This window comes from Mangifera indica, chromosome 3, assembly GCF_011075055.1.
Source record: "Mangifera indica cultivar Alphonso chromosome 3, CATAS_Mindica_2.1, whole genome shotgun sequence".
Taxonomy (NCBI): Eukaryota; Viridiplantae; Streptophyta; class Magnoliopsida; order Sapindales; family Anacardiaceae; genus Mangifera; species Mangifera indica.
Genome location: NC_058139.1, coordinates 4,824,123 through 4,841,070, shown reverse-complemented (window position 1 = coordinate 4,841,070; position 16,948 = coordinate 4,824,123). Strand labels below are relative to the sequence as shown.

The 16,948-nt window shown below is 32.3% G+C and overlaps 2 protein-coding genes across 2 annotated transcripts; one reads left to right on the top strand and one right to left on the bottom strand.

Moving 5' to 3' along the window:
- LOC123210259 (14 kDa proline-rich protein DC2.15-like) lies at positions 1-847 on the bottom strand. The gene has a single exon (XM_044628513.1). It carries the CDS (start codon positions 721-723, stop codon positions 235-237), a length of 489 nt encoding a protein of 162 aa, XP_044484448.1. The 5' UTR covers positions 724-847; the 3' UTR covers positions 1-234.
- Positions 848-5,765: 4,918 nt separating this feature from the next.
- On the top strand, positions 5,766-6,170 carry LOC123210870 (14 kDa proline-rich protein DC2.15). The gene has a single exon (XM_044629361.1). The coding sequence runs from the start codon at positions 5,766-5,768 to the stop codon at positions 6,168-6,170; it is 405 nt and encodes a 134-aa protein (XP_044485296.1).
- The last annotated feature ends 10,778 nt before the right edge of the window (positions 6,171-16,948 follow it).

Genomic DNA, 16,948 nt, shown 5'->3' with positions numbered 1-16,948 from the left:
TCAAGAAAACAATCGACATGTTTATAATAAACACGTATAAACCATGTTGAATATTATTTTCAAGAGAAGCACAATAGCGACAAGTAACAACGGAAGCAAGACAAACTTATTCAGCATCAGCCCACAATCAGAATACCATCACACCATCACAACGAGAGTTAAACTGGCAGCAAACGACACGATAATGCATAACTTATAATCTTAGAAGTTGGAAACAAAGAAATAGAAATATTACTAGGCACACTGGAAGCCAGGGGGAGCTCTCCTAGAACAGACGTTCAAAAGTAAGCTGAGCGATACTGGGAGATTAAGCTTGAGACCCAAAATGTTGCCTCTGATGACAGTGCAAAGGCAAACTGCAGCCTCAAGATCAACAAGGCCTTGAATGAGAGAACAGCATGGAGTTACAGGTGGTGCGCCAACCGTCACATTCAGCAGGGAACCAAGCACATCAGCGCATACACCTAGTTTAACAGCATCCCTAGGGCAGTTAGCTGTTCCCGTGCCTGATCCTGAGCCTGATCCGGAGCCTGATCCTGAACCTGATCCCGACCCTGATCCTGAGCCTGATCCAGAGCCTGATCCCGACCCTGATCCAGAGCCAGATCCCGAGCCGGGGGTTGGCTTTGGTTTAGGGCAAGAGCTACATGCAGTGACTAGGGTAAAGAAGAGAATGTTGAATGCGAAGAAGAGGGCAAGTGATGCTGAGGTTTTTGAAGCCATGTCTAAAATCCTGACAGCTTCTGATTATAATAGTAGTATAGCAGAAGCTTAAGGAGAGTATTTGAGATTAATTGTGGTGCAAACTTTGTTGTTAAAGGTGGGATTTTATAGGGTTAAAGGAGCATGAGTGGTGGCATTTAATAATTATTAATCCATAGAACAATCCATACACCCATGTGTACTCTTGAAGTTTTAGCTGGCAACGAAAGAGATTTAGGGCAAATTTTTGGATGCTTGTGAGGTTGAAATGAAGTTGCTATATTGATCCCTGACCACGCATCAATCTAAGGATCTATCTATAACAATTTAATGGCTTGCACTGAATTTTTATCTATTTATTCTTTGCATACCCATTTAACATGTCATCTCTGCTTGTAGAACTAAGTGCAATACTGCCGTGACGAAATAAATTTTGACCACATATTATCAATGCATGTAAAATAGTGCGCCGTTTCCCCTACCCGTTAGATTATCATAATTTTCTTTTCTTTTCATTTTCGTTGAATTTCATCTAGATCTTCCAAATTTTCTTACAGTACCAGCTTTTCAAATCAGACTAGTTGTTTTGGCTGAGACTAAAAAGGAAATATACAAAATAAATCTTGCACCCATAGTTGGCCTAACTTATTCTTTCAGTAATTAATCACCGTTTACATATTAACATCAATCTTTTCTATTTGGCCACCACTGAGATCCAAATATCATTTTTCTTCTTTTCCGGATGTTTATACAAGATGTAACATTGTGAAAATTCATAATTCAGCATGACACAAAAGGATCAAAAGACATAACACAAAAATTTTAAAAGTAGACATGATGAAGATGCTTGATAAATCAACTCATTCATGATTTTCCTCGTCAATTCTGTTGGTTATTCAATAATATAATGAATACACAGTTAGAGATAGAAGGTAGCTAGTTGTATTTTCCTTGTTTGACGTAAAGATCTTCTACAGTTATTAGTGGTTTCATCTTGTCATTTTCTTAGTGGAAGTTGCTTGCTGCATTGTTGTGTCACGGGCACCTTAAGACACCCACCAATATGGGCTCCACAAGATCATATGGATGAAATTGTGTGCTCAGCTTAGATTAGAATATTCAAATAAAACTTTGTCGTGATTTGTTAATTTTTTTCTTCTTTTCACATTTTGTGGAGCCATCTTAATCAGACAATCCTAACGTTTATCGAGTCAAAATTTGTATCTTGTAATAACTTAAGAAATGATCTTCAAAGTTGGAAAAGTTAAAACTTTCAGAAATCAAGTTCTTCCCCCTGGCGGAGGGCATAAAATTTGTTAATAAGTACGAAATTCAAAGGCCTATCCGTATTTTAAGAACATCAGGGCTGAGAGTTAATATAACGGGAAGCGTTAAAGGTGAAGAAGAAGTACTGAAGAAGTTAATGGTCTTGACAATTCCCGTTAAGTGATTAAAATGAAAAATGTTATGAATTGATAACAAGGAAGTGACGAAGTTTTACAAACTAAAAGGGAGTGTTTTGTTCCGTCCAAAACGATATAAAGAAGTTCTTTTTTTGGTTATTTCTTCTTCTCTTCGACAACTTATAGTGTTTTAGGATTATTATCCAATGGTAACAATTTTCTGTTTTTATTGTTTCTTTTCTGAAAAATTGAACAGATGTGTATGTAGGTCCTTTATCCCTTTCGAGCCCTATCTTTGGAGCATTTTAGATAGTAGATTAAGAGGTGATTTTTTGTTTTCCTAGCTTTGCCTTTTAAATCCTGCTGTCCTTCTTTTATGATAGGGTGAACTTAGTTTGTTCTTATACACTTTAGCGATGTAGTTTTTGTTTTATTCATTTTTTTCTTAGCAAAAAAGAAAAAGAAAAAAATTGAACGGATGTGGTTGTTCTTCACAAGGATTGCCCCCATTGGACAATCAGTGATGTATGAATTCTTTTGTAATTCGTAAAATTAGGTTTTATGAATGAAAAATTCCAATCTCTCTCTCTCTACGTTGTTTGTGATAAAGTCTTTATTATTTCTCCTCACACTTTTAGTAATTGTTTTATGGTATCAAAGCCAATGGATTAAGGTCAATGGCAATTTTCAATTTTCTCTCAAATTTTCCAACTACTACTGAATGAACTGGTGGTCCTTAAGACCTAAAAATCATATCCAAGTTGATTAAATTGAGAAGTAGCTGAAACTTTGGTAAGGTGTTAACCTTTAGGTACTACGTGGGAGCATGCTAAATTACAGCTGGTTTGTTTGTAACTTGCTCTTTAACATTGTAAGCAAAACTTTCAATATGTTCAGTACAAGCATGCTAGACTAGATTGGCGGCTAGTGAACTGACACTTTGATTATCACACCATAGAATTGGAGGGGTAAAGAAACTTAGTCCCAATTCTAATAATAAACTCTTGATCCAGGCCACCTCAATTGTTGTTTGTGTGAAAGCTTTGTATTCAGCTTCAGTTAAGGACAAATGTTTGCTACCTCAAATTGCTAAACACACCTAATGGCAACCAAGTCTAAGGCAGCTTTGTTGTCATAATCTATGTCTCATCTAGCTCTTTCTCGTGAGTCTATACCAAAAGAACCCAAGTCTGTAGTCGAAGCATTAGCTTATTCTAAATGATTTCAAGCCATGAAAAAAGTGTACTCAACATTGTTATATAATCATCTTGATCTCTAGTTCCATTGATTGAGAATATGCATGTTGTTAATCATAAGACTAAGTTTCATGCTGAAGGAACATTGCAAAAGCTATAGGCCGTATTAGTAGCTAAGGGTGGTTTCCTACAAACACAAGGTATTGATTACCTAAAAACCTTTAGTCCAATAGTTAAATCAACCATAATAAGGGTTATTATTACTTTGTCCATTTCACACAATTGGGCTATACAGTAAATGGGCATAAACAATGCATTTTTAAATGGGGAAATAGAGGAAGTTTTGTACATGACACAACCTTAAGGTTTCATTAATTCTAAGCAGCCAACATATGTTTGTAGTCTTTACAAAGCATTTCGATTGAAGCAAACACCAAGAGTTTGTATGAGAAACTAAAAAGAGCGTTGCTAGAAAAAGGTTTTAAAAATTCCATGGTTATTATAGTTTATTTGTCTTGATTACTGAAGAAGTTAGAACATATCTATTGATATATGTTATTAATATTTTTGCTGAATGGAACCGGTTAAGGAGCTGAATACACAGTTTGCTTTAAAAGATTTGCGGCAGTTAGGATACTTTTTGGGGTTTGAAGCTTGCAGAACTAACAATGGTCTTCATCTTCCTCAATCAAAGTAAGCCTCAGATATGATACTCAGAACACTTGCGGGAGGCTCTTTCAGGTGGTACACCGTTGGGATCGAGTTACATTTTAAAGATAGTCTTTATCGAAGCAGATACTATCAGAACTCTTTAGTATTTAACCATGTCAAGACCAAACCTTTCTTATGTAGTAAACAAACTAAGTCAATTTCTTAAGACTCCTACAGTTCTACAATGGTGGTCTTGCAAAATGGTCGTCTTGCAAAATGGTCCTTAAATATATCAAGAGGACAACTGATCATGATCTTTGGTTTACTCCTCATCAGCTTCAAATTGAGGCATATACAGATGTAAATTAGGCTGGAGATAGGAAGTCAACAAGTGGCTACTGTGTTTTTTTTTCTTGGCAAAAGCTTGATTCAATGGAGTTCTCACAAACAAAAAGTGGTCTCTCTTTTATCTACAAAGATTGAATATCGAGCCCTTAGTCAAGTTGTCATAGAGGTTGTTTTGTTGGGTAGTTTATTTGATAAACTTGGATATTCTTATTCAAAGAAGGTAGTGGTGTGGTGTGACAATTAGAGTGCTAATTTGTTGGCCTCTATTATGTGCTTCAGTACAACGAAACATATAGAGTTTGAGGTTCATTTCATTAGACAATAAACAGTTACAAAAAGAATGTTAGTTCAATATGTTTCGTCTGAATTTCAAATTGTAGATGTCCTGACTAAGCAATTGTTAGTAGCAAGGTTTGAAACGTTGAGACATAATTTGGGTGTTATCAGTACGGTTTGACGTCGATTATCCAGTTTTTATGGAATAATGAAAGAGAAATGATGTCGTAGAAATTAAGGAGTCATATGGATAAAAAGGTACACGGCGAAGTTACTGTTTTTAGCTTTACAACAAGAGTTACTTCTAAAGCTATAATTTACAGTATCAGTGATAGTCATAATATAGCATTTACTTATAAAAGCAACAGTTTATACGTTGAAGTAGGTTTTGATTATTCTTCAAAACAAACCATTTGTTGCACTATGACTTGAGGGAGGATGTGAAGAATAAATCAAAACAGAGTGTATGTTTCAATAGCATGTGTTGGGTGATTGAAAAAAATATTTTACTTATAAAAGATCAGAGTTCAAATAATATGGCCTCTCATATACGAAATGTTAAGATATAAATAGTTTAAACTTACTTGAAATATTAGTTGTCATTGTGATTCTTGTTGGTTAACACAGATTTTCCAAAAGTATCTTCATTTTACTTCGCATGTTCTGTTTCTCTCATAGTCTTGAAAGGCTTTTCACCACCCATAGAAAGAAACAAATTAAAATTAATCTCACCTCACCATGATATCCTAATAATTGCAGGAAAAATTTTTGTAAAATAAAAATGCAGTTTATCACATATGCTTCGTAAAAGGAAAATTAATAATGACAAAGTCCTTTTAATAATTATATATTAATTCATCGAAATATATGCACGATATAAACTTGTCCCCAACAAGGAAAAAGACAATGTACTATGCTGGAAAGTTAAAGTCACGGGACTAATATGCCAATTAGTAGACCTTGTGATTCATGTAGGAATCAAAAACAGTGCATTGAATATAATATCAACTCACATTCGTGGCTTTCTTAACTTTTGATGATCTTTGCCAGCCTTGCTTCACATGCATGGCTCGTCTCTCTTTGTAAATATTTTGTTACGCCTTGCTTTATTTTCCCTATTTATAAGGTTAATCTCTTCTTTACAAAGTTAAGAACAAGTTAATCAGTAGATTTTACTGAAGTTAATGAAATGGATTCCATACGATCTTTACCAATCGCTCTCTTCCTGTCTGTCAACATTCTGCTTTTCATGCATGTAAGTGGCTGCAACACTTGTTTTCAACCAAAGCCAAACCTAAACCCTATACCAAACCCAACCACATCTACAAAAAGCTGCCCTAGAGATGCTATAAAACTAGGAGTCTGCGCTAAGTTGCTTAATGGTCAAGTGGTGGGTGCTGTTGTTGGGAACCCACCTGATACTCCTTGTTGCTCAGTACTTCAAGGCCTTCTCGATCTTGAAGCTGCGGTGTGTCTTTGCACAGCCATTAAAGCTAATGTCCTTGGCATCAATATAAATATCCCTATATCTCTCAGCTTGCTTATCAACACCTGCGGAAAGAATCTCCCCTCTGACTTCATATGTGCGCCCTAGCTAGTTGTTATGCTTGCATTTTCTTGTTACACACTTGTGTCTGTGGCATCAGCTAATTATAGTGCCGTTCGAATGTGTTCTATTTTCTGCAATTCTAAGTTGTTCTCCAATGTTCAATAATTATTTTCTCATCTTAATTCAGCATTGATGGCAATTTGTGACTAAACAGATCTCAACATTAATTGTCAGGAGACTTTTTCTAAGAGCTAAAATGTTTTATCTATATCTATACACACACGCACACAATATTTAACTATAACGAGGGAATACTGAAGTAAAGATTTGAAACGGTGAGTTTTGCTAAACTGTTTCATTTATAAGAGTTAAAATACTTTGTAAAAGAATTGAGCGAGTCATTTATCTCTCAAAATATCTTGTCCCACTTTGCATCATCTCTTCTCTTCCTTATGAGAGCGACTTCCGTCAGCCCATTTTAGCAGATCGAATGTTGAGTTTTGTGTTGTCTGTTATTAATCAAAGGTTGTAACTCATTGTCCATCTGTCATCTTCATTAAATAAAAACAAGTTGTATGATTTTATTTTGTTGTGTAAGATGCATAGAGTCTTTCAGCAACACAGTCCTTGATGTCGTTCTGTCTTGTAGTGAAAGATGGATAGAGTTTCAGAAACTTCTATTCTAAATGCCAATTTTATCCTTCATAAATCAACTTATATGTAATATTGATTGGCTGCCATGCAATAGAATTTTGGGGAGTTACTAAAAAGTAAAATAAAATCAATCATATTTAAAAAGCATTAATCAAATGTTATACAAAAATGCACTTTGTATTTATTTCAATAAGATAAATTTAAAAAAAATAAAACAACCTATAATATTTTGGTTTACAGTAGTACACACGGAGTTTTCATCTTCAATGGTCAAGCAAACTGCGATTTTATATTATTTTCTAAAACACTGAACATGGGTTGCACTCAGAATTTTCAAATAAAGCAGCTGGTTCTTGGTTCATCTCTGTGTTAGCAACAGGCATTCGTGTCCACACAATTCTTTGTTTAATGGACGGTGCAACGTTCAAGATGGTTGTAACGAAAGCCTAGGAGCTCAAATATTTTCAACTAGAATAAATTATTCTAAATCATATCTCAATGATAAGTCACATTTCAATGTGAAATTAATATTATACATATTATAGCTAGTAGTACTAATCATGTGAACCAACAGTTCAAGATGGTGCCTCCAAACCTGACTTTTGCCTATGTAATTAGTGCTATTTTAATTTTATATTGGGCACAAAATCTTGTAGTACGTATAATTGAGCATATGGAAAAGAGGATCAAATCACGTTGTGTATCTTATATAATATATTAAGTTTTTAGCTGGCGGTATTAGTTTTCCAGTGGAGGTGTTATTTAGATTTTTAAAATGTTTGAATTTCATTTTCATTTAATAATTTTTAAACTACTGAAAATAATTCCTTAGAAATATTTTATGAGAAATAATTTTCAATGCAATCAATGTTTGGCGTATGAAGAGAAATCAATTATTCAAACTAAACAAAAAAATTAAATCACAAATAACGGCCTAATTTGAGTCAATCTTCAATTTCTTTAAATCTTTGATAAAAAAATTTGTATCTAAAACATCTTTGGGCCTGTTGATTGAACCCTATTGTCGGGCTTGGGCATGAAGGATAGGCTGAAATTCCGGGCCAAGATAGGCCCATTTGAAATTTGTTTCATGGTTATGCTTTGTCAGTCCCTAGCCTAACACTAAATTGAGTTTCCTATTTTATTATTATGTGGGTGTATTTTTATCATTTATTCCCCAATAAGATGTATTGGGTTTAGTAGTTAATATATACATATTCATACGTATTATTATATAATTAGATATTATCTTATTTTTAATTAAAAACCATTCTGATCTCTTTGCATTGCTTAGATTGTGTTTTATCATATCGTTATTGTCCTATTAATTTGCATTTCCTGGAATTTTATATTTATTATAAATTAAGTTTTCAGCCAACAATTACAGGGCCTAACGTATAAAGAAACATTATTATATAGCAATTTGAAGCCCAAAACTGTAATCACTAAGTACAAACCAAAATTGTGATTTTTTTAATTTTAATTATTTTTTATTAGATTGAATGAATTTTTAAAGGTTTGTAAGGAAAAATAAAATAAATATATATATATTTCATATCTATTGAAAATGCATTTTATAGGAAATAATTTACAAAATTTTTTTTTTGTATCATAAGATTGAAACCTTTTTTATTTTAATTGTTTCTTTGAAATCAAATGAATAATTGTTACTCTTTAAAAATAATATATTTTATATAAGTATCTTGATTGATTTTATTTTTTATAAATTTTTAAATAAATTTTATTTATTATAATTTAATAATAAACTAAATCAATTAATTTTTTAATTAAATCGCTCAAACTATAAATCAGTAAAATAATTAATTTTATAACCACCCTTGATTTAAAACCATTGGATTGGATGATCTCATTAGAGTTTAGATATTAGTATTTGACATAAAGAAGAGTTTGTGCCGCCCATCGCGAGTTAAGCTATACTGGTTGGTCTTCATCAAAACCGACGTTCATGTATGACAATTACAGATAGAGCATGGGACAAGTAAGTAATTTTCCCATTTAAGTTGGCCAACCCGCACTCAACATTATCTGACACGCATGTTCTTATATCTCTCTCTCCTCTATTATAGGCAGTATTTATCTCTCCTCTGTTATTTGTCATAACCTTTCAGTTGTTTTGGCTTTTAGAGCTCTTGACAAAATACCTCGCAATAATTTTCACTTCATGGCAAAAGCCCAGATAAGAATCCTGTTCGACGCCTTCTCAGGATCCCAAATTCGTTGTCAAATAAGATAAATAAGTCACCGTAGCTTAGCTCAATGCCAAACCATACTTACGACATTTAGGTCAACATTAATTATGATAGAAATTCTCACTACTGTTAAGAATACTAATATAAGAGACAGGCTTTGATTGAAGTTTATATTTAAAAAATGGATATTTCACTCTCTCAAGATTGATCATAGCTGTAACATGTCTTGGTAATGAACCCTTTTTTTCATAGAAGTCTTTGAGCTTATTTGTCATGTTTGCTTTGGCAGCTATGGCTAACTTATAAAATTTGCACTCCAAGCCATGAAGCTTATTGGCTTATCTTATCCCCCAATAATTTCGATTCATAGAATTAAAAATTAATAAAAGATTAATCACTTCCTATGGATCTCCTCAGAACTGACAAATATAAGTCTTTCCAAACTATTTTCTGAAGACTGTATATTTAATTAATTTAGTGATTTTCAATACAAATAAGGGACAATAAATGATAAACCCAAAAAGACGTGTGGTGGAAATTCGACGATCAACCTTGTTGCATAACATATAGAGTCTTGAATCATGTGTTTACTTAAAATGACTAGTTTCAAAAGTTTTACGACTCATTTATACAGATTTTCTAGTTGTGTGATCGTAATAGGAAATTTTAATTTTCTAAATACATGATAACCATACCTGCCTAATTTATGAATGATAACATACTGATGATTTTCTTCTCCTACATGATGCTTTTCATCATAAATATTTCTTCGTGATTCATCAAGAAACTTTCAATTTCAAAACTGGGGGCAAATTAACCCTGATCAAATAATGGGCATCATATGGTTTGCCAAATCCTCAATAAGGATAAAAAGTAAAAAACAAGCTGAAAATACCTCAAATAATTACTTTAAGTTACTTTTTTATTACTGTCCCAATAAAGCACTGGACCCTATCGAGGTTGGTTGGCTTTGCAGAGGGGAAGAGGACATGTCGATTCGTTGAATAGTTGATTGAAAGCACGCTGTCCGCATCCGATGACCTGGCGCGGATATAAAACGTTAAAATTTGGTGCTCCATAAAGTTTTAGAATCCCAAAAAAAAATCCATCCATTTCCAACTTCTTTATTACTAATTTCTTATCAAATCTTCTGACTTTAGCTTGATTTTAGGCCAAACGACTTATCCCCACCGAAAGTATAATGCTTTTTCGGATTTTTATATTTTAAATATGAAAACCTCGTACACCGATTTATTAAAGGTTAAATTTATTAATTTTAAAAATAAAATTATAATTTTATTATATTATTAAAAATAAATTAAAATTTAATTTTTTTAAATCTTGAAAGTTAATTTTTTAAAATTAAATTATAAAAAAATAATTTTTCTTCTTTAAAATTTAGTTTTTAATATTTGATGTCATCGTTGACAACGAAAAGTCTTTAATATATTATTATACTATAACTATCTCTCTTTTCTCCTTTGAAACTCTAGCCAATAAAAATCTTATTTGAAAAAATGATTGTTTTTCCAAAAGAAGATGTATAGAAAGATAAAGAGTTTCATCTTTTCGAAGAAGTTTTTCATCTTTCTATACGAGATTTTTATTAGCTAGAGTTTTAAAGAAGGGGAGAGAGACTGTCAAAGGATGGTGATATGTTAGAGACTTTCATTGCCGACGATAGCATTAGGGATTGAAAACTAAATATTAGGGAAAATATCATTTTTTTAAACTTGATATAAGAGAAAAACTTTTAATTTTTAAGATTTGATGGAGAAAAGGAGGACTAAATTTTAAGAGATTCGGATTTATTTAACTTTAACTTTTCATGAGTAGATATTTGAGATTTTTAAAATTCAAAAAAGGAAAATTAAAAAAACATGATACTTTGGGTGAAAATAAATCCTTTGGCCTTACTTTTAATTGAATACCCAGTTAGGCTGTGGACCACAAGTATAAATGTAACGTCTCATAAATTATATTCAATGTAGTTTACGTATAATATAATAAATATAATGAATCAAAGTAGGTAATGCTGAATATCTTTGAAATTGAATGGGACGAAAATTGATTACCCCTCATTAGTTGAAGATTTCCAAAAAGGAACCCTAGAAATACAATTGGAATAAGCACCAAAGTGACTTTAAATGTATAAAATAAGGCCAAAGGACTATTTCCCACCCAAAATATGCGCATTTTTCAAGTTTTCCTTCATTAACTTTGAAAATCTCATTTACCCATCCATAGGCTGTTAAAATTAACTGAGTCAGTTAGTTATATTATTTTCCTTTCCTAAACCCTAAAAATTAATAATTTCACCCCTAACTCAAGTTTTAAAAAACAGTATTTTTACCCCTAGGGTTTCCAATTTTCAGAGTGCTTTTTTCTAGTGTCGTTTCTTTCTCTCCGACAACCTCTAGGCAACGACTCTTTCTCTCCAGCACGGTCTTCTTTCGGCAGCTTTCCTGGGAGCGGTGATCGACGAAGACGAGTCGTCAACGAAGACCTCGTCTTCGTCGATCACCTCTCCCAGGAGAGCCACCGGAAGAAAACCGTGCCGGAGAGGAAGAGCCATGGCCTGGAGGTCGTCGGAGAGGAAGAAACGACACCAAAAAAATGCACTCTGAAAAATGGAAACCCTATGGGGGAAAATGTTATTTTTTAAAATTTGGGTTAGGGTAAAATTATTAGTTTTTAGGATTTAGGGGGGAAAATGAAATCAAATTTAAGTTTATTTTTATAATACAGAAAAATAACGATTTTATCTTTAAAACTGTTAGTTTTAACTGTACATAAATGGGTAAATAAGATTTTCAAAGTTAATGAGACCATAAATATTTCTTTGTGATTCATCAAGAAACTTTCAATTTCAAAACTGGGGGCAAATTAACCCTTGATCAAATAATGGGTATCATATGCTTTGCCAAATCCTCAATAAGGATAAAAAGTTAAAAACAAGCTGAGAATCCCTCAAATAATTACTTTAAGTTACTTTTTTATTACTATCCCAATAAATCACTGGACTGAACCCTATCGAGGTAGGTTGGCTTTACAGAGGGGAAAAGGACATGTCGATTTGTTGAATAGTTGATTGAAAGCACACCGTCCACATCCGATGACCTGGCGCGGATATAAAACGTTAAAATTTGGTGCTCCATAAAGTTTTAGAATCCCAAAAAAAAAAAAAAAATCCATCCATTTCTAGCTTTGTTATTGCTAATTGGCCAAAGGACTTATTCCCACCTCTTATACCACTAATCTATACGAAAGTATGCTCTGTACTTACCTTGTTCTACAAGGATCCTGTACATCAGAACTCGTACGGGTTGGTTCTATGCCAAAACGGAGTAGTCCAAACACTTAGACTCTATAAAAGGTTGGGTTGACTATGTGCTGAGCGACCTCAGGCCCGTAAAAGGACCCTTCATAAGCCTGTAAAATCTGTTAGGCTCTAACCAGGTCATACCTTGGGTACGAGTTGTCTGTTTCACTACCATAATCCCTAATATACATTGGTCTAAGCCTTGATTACTCTATGAAAGTATGAAAGTTGTTCATAACCAACCAAAGGTCCCCCCCCCCCCCCCCCTCTACATGCTCTGAGAGCATGTATAGGGGTCATTGGTCTAAGCCTTGATTGCTCTATGAAAGTATGAAAGTTGTTTATAACCAACCAGGGGTCCCATGTATGGGGGGGGACCCCTGGTTGGTTATGAACAACTTTCATACTTTCATAGAGCAATCAAGGCTTAGACCAATATATGTCAGGGATTATGGTAGTGAAACAGACAACTCGTACCCAAGGTATGACCCGGTTAGAGCTTAACAGATTCTACAGGCTTATGAAGGGTCCTTTCAAAAACTTAAATACTTATCCATAATCAAATTTTCATTAAAAATTTTAATTAATATTAGGGATAAAATCATTATTTAGTAAAAAATTAAAATTTTATCACCTTTTTCTCTCTTATATTTGAAAACTTACATTTTTCTCTAACCCAAGATTTAAAAAGTGACAAAAACCCCCTAGGGTTTGTTCCTCTTCCTCCGGTGCAAATCTCTCCTTTTCCGGTTGTCGACCGTCCTCCCTTCCCCTCTTATCTCTCCTCTAGTCTCTTTTTATAGCCTCTCTGACCATCTTCGATCGGAGACGAAGATGAAATCACCTTCGTCTCAGGCGAAGATGATCGATTTTCGTCTGAAATAAAGACGCATCGTCTTTCTCTCTTAGACCAAGACTAATCGTCTTTGTCCCAATAAAGATGACACGTCTTCGTCTTCGATCAAAGATCGTCAGAGAGGTTGTAGAGAGAGACCAAAAGAGAGATAAGAGGAGAAGGGAGACAACCGATGGCCGAGGAAGGAGAGATCGGCACTGAAGGAAGAAGAACAAACCTTAGGGGGGTTTTGTCAATTTTCAAACCTTGGGTTGGGGGGGAAATGTAAGTTTTCAAATATGGGAGAGAAAAATATAATAAAACTTTAATTTTTTATTAAATAACGATTTTACCCCTAATGTTAATTAAAATTTTTAACGAAAATTTTATTACGGATGAGTGTTTGAGTTTTTGAAAATTGATAGGTGGGAATTCACTATACCTCGAGTGGCAATTAGTCATTCAGCCTTACTAATTTCTTATCAAATCTTCTAGACTTTTGGTTGATTTTAGGCCAAACGACTTATCCCCACCTAAAGTATAGTGCTTTTTAGGATAAGTTTATCAATTTCAGTGGTATTTCCACTAATTTATTTATAATATTAAAAATAAATTTAAATTTTTTAAATTCTAAAAATTAAAAATTTTTTCTTTAGATCAAATTTTAAAAAATAATTTTTTTATCTTAAAGTTTAATTTTCAATCTCTAATGTCATCGCTGATAATGAAAAGTCTCCAACATATTATCATACTCTACTAGTCTCTCTCCCCTCTTATGAAACTTTGACTAATGAAAATCTCATTTGAAAAAATAATTATCTTCTCAAAAGAAAATGTTTGGGAAGATGAAGAACTTCGTTGGAATTAGTCTTTTGGCCTTACTAATTTCTTATCAAATCTTCTAGACTTTCGGTTGATTTTAGGCCAAACGACTTATCCCCACCTAAAGTATAGTGCTTTTTAGGATAAGTTTATTAATTTCAAAGGTATTTCCACTATTTTATTTATAATATTAAAAAAATTTTAAACTTTTTAAATTCTACAAATTAAAAATTTTTTGTTTAGGTCAAATTTTAAAAAATAATTTTTTTTAACTTAAAATTTAGTTTTCAATCTTTGATGTCATTGCTGATAATGAAAAGTCTCCAACATATTATCATACTCTACCAGTCTCTCTCCCCTCTTTTGAAACTTTGACCAATAAAGATCTCATTCGAAGAAAATGATTATCTTCTCAAAAGAAGATGTTTAGAAAGATAAAGAGCTTCGTTGGAATTAGTCTTTTGGCCTTACTAATTTTTTATCAAATCTTCTAGACTTTTGGTTGATTTTAAGCCAAAGAACTTATCCCCACCTAAAGTATAGTGCTTTTTAGGATAAGTTTATTAATTTCAAAGGTATTTCCACTAATTTATTTAAAATATTAAAAATAAATTTAAAAATTTTAAATTCTAAAAATTAAAATTTTTTTCTTTAGATCAAATTTTAAAAAATATTTTTTTTATTTTAAAGTTTAATTTTCAATCTCTAATGTCATCGTTGATAATGAAAAGTCTCTAACATATTATCATGCTCTACTAGTCTCTCTCCCCTATTCTGAAACTTTGACCAGTGAAAATCTCATTTAAAAAAAATGATTATCTTCTCAAAAGAAAATGTTTGGGAAGATGAAGAGCTTCGTTGGAATTAGTCTTTTGACCTTACTAATTTCTTATTAAATCTTCTAGAGTTTCTGTTGATTTTAGGCCAAACGACTTATCCCTAGGGCTGGATTCGAGCCGAGCCGAGCTCGGCTAGTAGCCAGCACGGGCTCGGCTCGGTTTATTTATGACCAGCTCGTTTTCAGTTCGGCTCATTTACGGCTCGGTTCGGCTCGGTTCGGCTCGTTTTTCATATCAAAACGATATCATTTTGTATATATATGGATCAAAACAACGTCGTTTTATATAAAAAATTTAAAAAAAAAATCTACCGAGCCAGCCCTACTTATCCCCACCTAAAGTATAGTGCTTTTTAGGATAAGTTTATTAATTTCAAAGGTATTTCCACTATTTTATTTATAATATTAAAAATAAATTTAAAAATTTTAAATTCTAAAAATTAAAATTTTTTTCTTTAGATCAAATTTTAAAAAATAATTTTTCTTAAAGTTTAGTTTTCAATCTTTGATGTCATCGCTGATAATGAAAAGTCTGCAACATATTATCATACTCTACCAGTCTCTCTCCCCTCTTTTGAAACTTTGACCAATAAAGATCTCATTTGAAAAAAATGATTATCTTCTCAAAAGAAGATGTTTAGAAAGATAAAAAGCTTCGTTGGAATTAGGCTTTTGGCCTTACTAATTTCTTATCAAATCCTCTAGACTTTTGATTGATTTTAAGCTAAACAACTTATCCCCACCTAAAGTATAGTGTTTTTTAGGATAAGTTTATTAATTTCAAAGGTATTTCCACTATTTTATTTATAATATTAAAAATAAATTTAAAATTTTTAAATTCTAAAAATTAAAAATTTTTCTTTTAGATCAAATTTTAAAAAATAATTTTTTTATCCTGAAGTTTAGTTTTCAATCTTTAATTTCATCACTAATAATGAAGAGTTTCCAACATATTATCATATTTTACCAGTTTCTTTCTCCTCTTTTGAAACTCTGACCAATGAAGATCTCATTTGAAAAAATGATTATCTTCCCAAAAAAAGATGTTTGAGAAGATGAAAAACTTCGTTACGAGATTTTGTTGGCTAGAGTTTTAGAGAAGGGAAGAGAGACTATCGGAGGATGGTGATATATCATAGACTTTTCATTACCTACGATAACATTGGAGATTAAAAACTAAATATTAGGGAGGAATGTCATTTTTTCAAATTTAGTTTAGAAAAAAAAACTTTTAGCTTTTAAGGTTTAAGAGAAAAAATGAAAATTAAATTTAAAGGGTTATAATTCTTTTAACTTTAACTATTCATAGATAAATGTTTGAGATTTTAAAAATTAAATAGTCGAAAATTGGAAGAACATGATACTGTGGTTGAGAATAAGTCCTCTGGCCTTGATTTTATTAGGCTGTGGACCGCAAATATAAATGTAACATCTCATAAATTTATTAATTGTAGGTAATGCTGAATATCTTTGAAATTGAATGGGACGAAAATTGATTACCCCTCATTAGTTGAAGATAGGAACCCTAGAAATACCGTTGGAATAAGCACCAAAGTGACTTTAAATGTGTAAAATAATGAAAATTTTATGGTACGTACAACACATCAATTTTCATCATTAGACTTTGATGGAACCCGCTCTAATAGGAGGAATTTAGAATTCCCGTATAAATGTCCTTATTTTTATCTTTAACAAAAGGTTTGCAATATTCCATGGCTAACGAAACTCGGGCAAGCCTTTTTCGAGCAGAGATATGTGATATAATCTCCAAATTTAAGACTTTATGGCAACTTTATGTGATTTGATAGATCCCTTGGTTTTCACCTTTTGCATTAGATTTTTATGATTTGAATATTTGAATTATTGTTTGATTGAACTTTAACTTTTTTATTTCAACTTTTTTTTTTTATGATTGCGGTTGAAGTTGATAAGAAAAAGTTTTTGTTTGTTTGTTGGATTACTGTTTAGACAAACCTTTTTTTTTTTGACATTTTCTTGTATTGGTGTTGTATTTATGTGGAAGGGGGTTTTGAGTATTTATATTAATATCTATTAAAGTATGTCTTTTTGTACTCTGTATTTTTATTCTATACGTATAAATTAAAATTACAAAAAATAAAAAGAAGTAAAGTGGTAAATTAG

Bases quoted from the DNA above. Each gene is read 5' to 3' on its own strand.
- LOC123210259 (XM_044628513.1), bottom strand. From the start codon at position 723: ATGGCTTCAAAAACCTCAGCATCACTTGCCCTCTTCTTCGCATTCAAC.
- LOC123210870 (XM_044629361.1), top strand. From the start codon at position 5,766: ATGGATTCCATACGATCTTTACCAATCGCTCTCTTCCTGTCTGTCAAC.